The 4,872-nt window shown below is 32.5% G+C and overlaps 1 protein-coding gene across 1 annotated transcript; it reads right to left on the minus strand.

Moving 5' to 3' along the window:
- Window positions 1–918: 918 nt before the first annotated feature.
- Window positions 919–4,087, minus strand: LOC108487311 (E3 ubiquitin-protein ligase SINAT2-like). Its single transcript, XM_017791621.2, has 4 exons — window positions 3,792–4,087; window positions 2,823–3,158; window positions 1,747–2,133; window positions 919–1,423 (listed from the first exon to the last, which is right to left on the minus strand). The coding sequence occupies exons 2-4, from the start codon at window positions 3,039–3,041 to the stop codon at window positions 1,103–1,105; spliced, it is 927 nt and encodes a 308-aa protein (XP_017647110.1). The 5' UTR covers window positions 3,042–3,158; window positions 3,792–4,087; the 3' UTR covers window positions 919–1,102.
- Window positions 4,088–4,872: the final 785 nt, after the last annotated feature.

The raw sequence follows: 4,872 nt of genomic DNA on the forward strand, positions 1-4,872 counted from the left end.
TTATTTCCGAGAAATAAATTAGGAATGTATGGCTTATTTCAGTTTATTAATTAAAAAAAAATTCAAACCGATTGAATGAAGTGCTTACCTGAAATTGTTTTTCAAAATCGATTCAATGAGAATGAATTTTTATTCATTGCATTACACTTGTCCTATTTTAAGGAAAACAAAATTTAGACTAAATAAATATTATTAACATTTTAAAATTAAATAAATTGTATTACCAATAAAAAATATTCACAATAACAATTTAAAAATAAGCTATAATAATTATTAGTTTCTTCAGCTGTTTATGGTTTTATATATTATAGGTTAATAAATTTAAATTGTTAATAAGTTATTAATTTTATTTGATAATAAATTTAAACTTACTTCAGCTTTAATCTAATTTTATTTTAAAATTAAGAAATTGAAGTATATTAAATTTAGTGGTCAAAATAATTTTGTATACTAAAATTTAAAACCAAATAATTGAAGGTAGAATGACGTATTCCGATATGATTCAAACCCAAAATAAAATTGACTTTAACTTAAAATAATTCCCAAGTTTTAAAACTCAAAACTTATCAAATCCAAATTCAAATTTGAAAAATGGAAAAATAAATATCCAAATTTCAATTCAGATAATAGTACAAAATGATTTGCACAATTTGCCCTCCCTTTAAATTTGCAGTATTCAATTGAATTTTCAGGTGCAAAGCTTTGGGCTGCTGTGGACTGCTTTCAGCTTGCTATGACCCTCGAACTCCTCATTGATAATAATAAATGTACCTGGCAAAGTAGTTTTTAGTAGAGTATTGAAAGAATAGACAGAAATGGTTGCAGTATATTATATGAATGTTACTTATGGTGTTATTTATTGAAAGTCAATTTCTTTGATCAATGATTGCTCACTGCTGCTTAGCTTGATAAGATCAATTTCTGCAAATTTGGATAGTATTCAAATATCATAAATAAATTCCATAATTTCCTTCACAATGTGCTCTCTCTCTCTCTTTATGTACAAAATTTACAGGAAAAAAATGCATGAATCTAGCGACCCTTTCATTATATATTATTATTTCTGAGACAAATTTTAACTACAGTGCACGATAGGTTTGCCTCATTGTTCTTTCCAAATACGGCCAGCCACTTTCAGCTTCAGTTCCTGTCTATCACCACCTGAGAAGTAGAGTGCCAGGTTCCGTTGAATGATAAGTCCATCTTGACTATCTCGAACTTTCCGGTGACTATCACGGATGCTTCTAGGCACCCCTTGCCACATAAACTTCCTGCCGCTGCCCCCAACTTCCAGACTATAACTAAATTGTCTTGCCTCGTCTTCGTCACCCATGAACCGCAGAAAGGCCATGTAAACCGGTGCCATTCCTATGTGAAATGCCTCAAAGTGCAAGCAAAACTGTCGTCCGAAACAATTGAAAACCTGTACCAAATTGGACATTAATTGATCGGTAAATACCATACCACTCATTTCGAAAACATAAAAGCATTCTAGCATTTTCGAGTATTGAAGAATTCATTCAATTAACAGCAGAACATAATAAGGAATGCAATCAATAAAGTTGGTTAGAATTCCAATGCAATAAAAAAAGTTGGTTAGAATTCCAGTCCTAAACATTTATCACTGTGTAATCAGTTTACAAATGCAATTTGGATCGGACAAGAGACCTATTTGAGATGATGTAGGAAAGTTTGTGAACTGGTTGCAAGTTTGTGTAATGTAACAGAGAGGACGAGAGAGCTTACAGTTAACATCCACGTGGCATTTTCCACTTCGTGGGGATTGGATTTGACGTATCGGTGGTTGAAAGTGCACCCGTCATGCATGTCTACCCTGTGATCATTCTTGAGATGCATGACAAGAAATGGAATATCACCAGTGACAGAGCATTCAGCTCCGGCATATGGGCAACTATACGGGCGATACCTGCAGTTTTTTTCGTGCTTGAGCTTGCTGTAGTATGGAAAAATATCATGACAACCCAGAATCTGGTAACTGCAAGGAAGTTCCAGCGACTTGGCTACCTTCTCTAGAGCCAAACACCTTATATTTCCGAGTTCATTGCGACAAGTCGGGCAACAGTTGTGAACTCTAGTCTTGCAAGTTGAACATACAGTGTGGCCATTGGGACACTAACATAGAAGATAAGAAAAGTTGTCAGCCTGTCACTAGCAGATTGTTGAAGTAAAAAGTTCATGTTATGATTTTGATGCATTAATGCAACCAAAGAGCTGGAAATGTAATACTGCTAAACACGCCTTCATTCTTACATACTAAGTATTAAGGCACTGTCTATATATCTCTATCAACAGCCCAATTTTCAAGTGCTAAACGCCTATATTGCTCAGACTCAAGTGCAAGTGTTCGATATGAGTATGTATCCAGCACAGGTATGATCAACTTTTTTAAAGTTTTTGCATATATTTTGAGGGTCTTGGAGGGTTACATCCTTGTACTCACATTCAAATATGCATTGAGCATAGGTGTCAGGAAGAGTCGGAACAACATAGCATTAAGCATCCAAATAGTTCAGTAAAGAAGTAGCATAATCACAGTATCCACAACAAATCAGTAGTTAAAATATTAGCATTTTATCAATTACTTCAATTGATGTGAGATGATAACCCGTCTCAAGCTTTGTAGTTTACAAATATATGTGATGTCAATTTCTTCAATCTTGATTGATTTACTAATGTTATAGTTCGTTTCACTTTGCATAAAATACGATATCAAATATGAATGCATACCAATTCTGACTCTGAAAAAAAATAATTCTTAAAGAGAATACATCTTGAAATACTTTAGCTTTAGGTGAATCTACCTGGTAAATTGGAGGATACATCAAATTTACGCAAACGGGACACTCCAGTAGTTCGTGGACATCGTTCATTGATGTCGATCCCAGATTTCCACTTAAAGCAGTTGCTGTTTTTCTTAAAGGGGAACCTCTTAAATCCACACTTGAAGTTGCCATATCATAATCTGAAAATGTAACTCGGGACTCGATCACCTCTTTGCAGCTACCACCACCAGGCGCCATAATTCTAGCTTTTGAAAGTTAATTGTCCGCGAATACTCAGTTTGCTAGATCTCGTATAGCAGCAACCGCGCAGGGGAGGAAGTGGGACGAATCCGATGTCTTCTCTTAAATCCTCAACTGCAAAAGTTTCATAAGATTTGCAGCAATTCTCTCACTTTCTAGTATTATAAACTAATACATTCAGTGCCAATAAAATAATACAAGACATTAAAAGTTCAATCTATATACTTTAGAATTCATCTTAAAGGATCCAGCCACAATATAATATATATATATAAACCATTGGAGGATCCAAGCACTAGTTTCAAAAAAGATTTCTTTTTATTTGAAAAAGTAACTTAAAACTAGCAAAATAAAACTGAATTATTTGTTTTTTGTTTTTTTATTTATAGAAAAAGGTCTTTAGAGGCTTACTTAACCAGAAGTCACCAAAAATAGCAAATTTACTAGCAAATCAAACCATTGATATATATGGAAGAATTTCCCCCTTTGTTTTCAGGTCATTTTGTACTCATAAAGCTACCCAGAAAAGGAAAAAGAAAATTAAACTCCAATACTCTCTAACCCAACTTTAAATAACCCAAAAAAACAGCCAAAAAAACAAAACCCGGATCAAATATGCAACCAAAAATCAAAGTCAACCAATAAAAACTGAAAATAATCGACGATCAAAGAAGAACCCAATCAAGAAGAAGAATACCCAAATGAAAATCCAAGCTCAACAACTCAAATCCATCAACAAATACTTACCAAGATGGAAGGCTTTATCAGTTCATCAAGACTTAACTGACAAAACCCAAATTGCAATTGCATTGGAAATTTGGAATATTCAATTAAAACCCACTTTTTGGAAGTTCCCACGGAAATAATTGAATCGATTTCAGACAAGAGATAAAGAAAAGTGAGGAATGGGGGTAAACGTTGAGGAAAAAGCCTAAAAACCTTTAACAAAAGAGTCAAAAAGATTTTAGATTTGGGATTTCACACAATACAGGGATATATCTAACCATACAACTTGCTGTTAGACAAGATTATTATAAGATGTCCCAATTATGAGTTGGCTTACTCTTTCCAAAGAAAAGGAAAATTAGTTCTCTCAATAAAAAAAATTATAAATTTTCATTTTATCACTTAATTTAAAAAAAATGGTTATAATTTGATTATTGAACTTTTCAAATATTTTTACCTAACTATCTAAGTTGTTATTTTTTTTTAGAAAAAAATTCTATCATCGAGCTCCAAGGAACAATTTGTCGATCGGTATGATAAATCAATACCCTTCGACAAATAGAATAACATACTTTAGATCCAAGTCAATCTGACAGTTAGTGTCAATGATTGTAGAAGAAATTTGTTTAAATTTTAGTTTGCAAATTCGTGACTTCAAAAGATATTTGATGGAAAAAAGCTGAACGGTAGAAAAGAAGGAGATAGAAAGCTTCCGAGTGGTGTAGGTAATGCGAAAAAAAAAAACCATTTAACATAAATTTTAACGGCCTAGTGACTTAAATGAAAACTTTTGAATAGTTTAGTAACCAAATTACAATTTTTTTAACTAAATGACCAAGACGAAAACTTACACGTAATTTAGTGACTAATGTAGTTCACCCTTAAAAAAATTTCTTCTAATGAAATATGAGATAAATATTTTGTCCAATTTTATGTTTCTAACAAAAGCATTCTTCATATCCGTTTAATAGTCTACAGAGATTGATTCTTTTAGAGTTTGTAGTTGTCTCTTTCAACAATATTATTTTCAATGTTCGAATTTGAATCCTCTTTTTAAGAGTGTAATGTGTCTTACCATTACATCCAACATTTATTAATGTTA

The sequence above is a fragment of the Gossypium arboreum genome, chromosome 10 (genome assembly GCF_025698485.1).
Source record: "Gossypium arboreum isolate Shixiya-1 chromosome 10, ASM2569848v2, whole genome shotgun sequence".
Lineage (NCBI taxonomy): Eukaryota > Viridiplantae > Streptophyta > Magnoliopsida > Malvales > Malvaceae > Gossypium > Gossypium arboreum.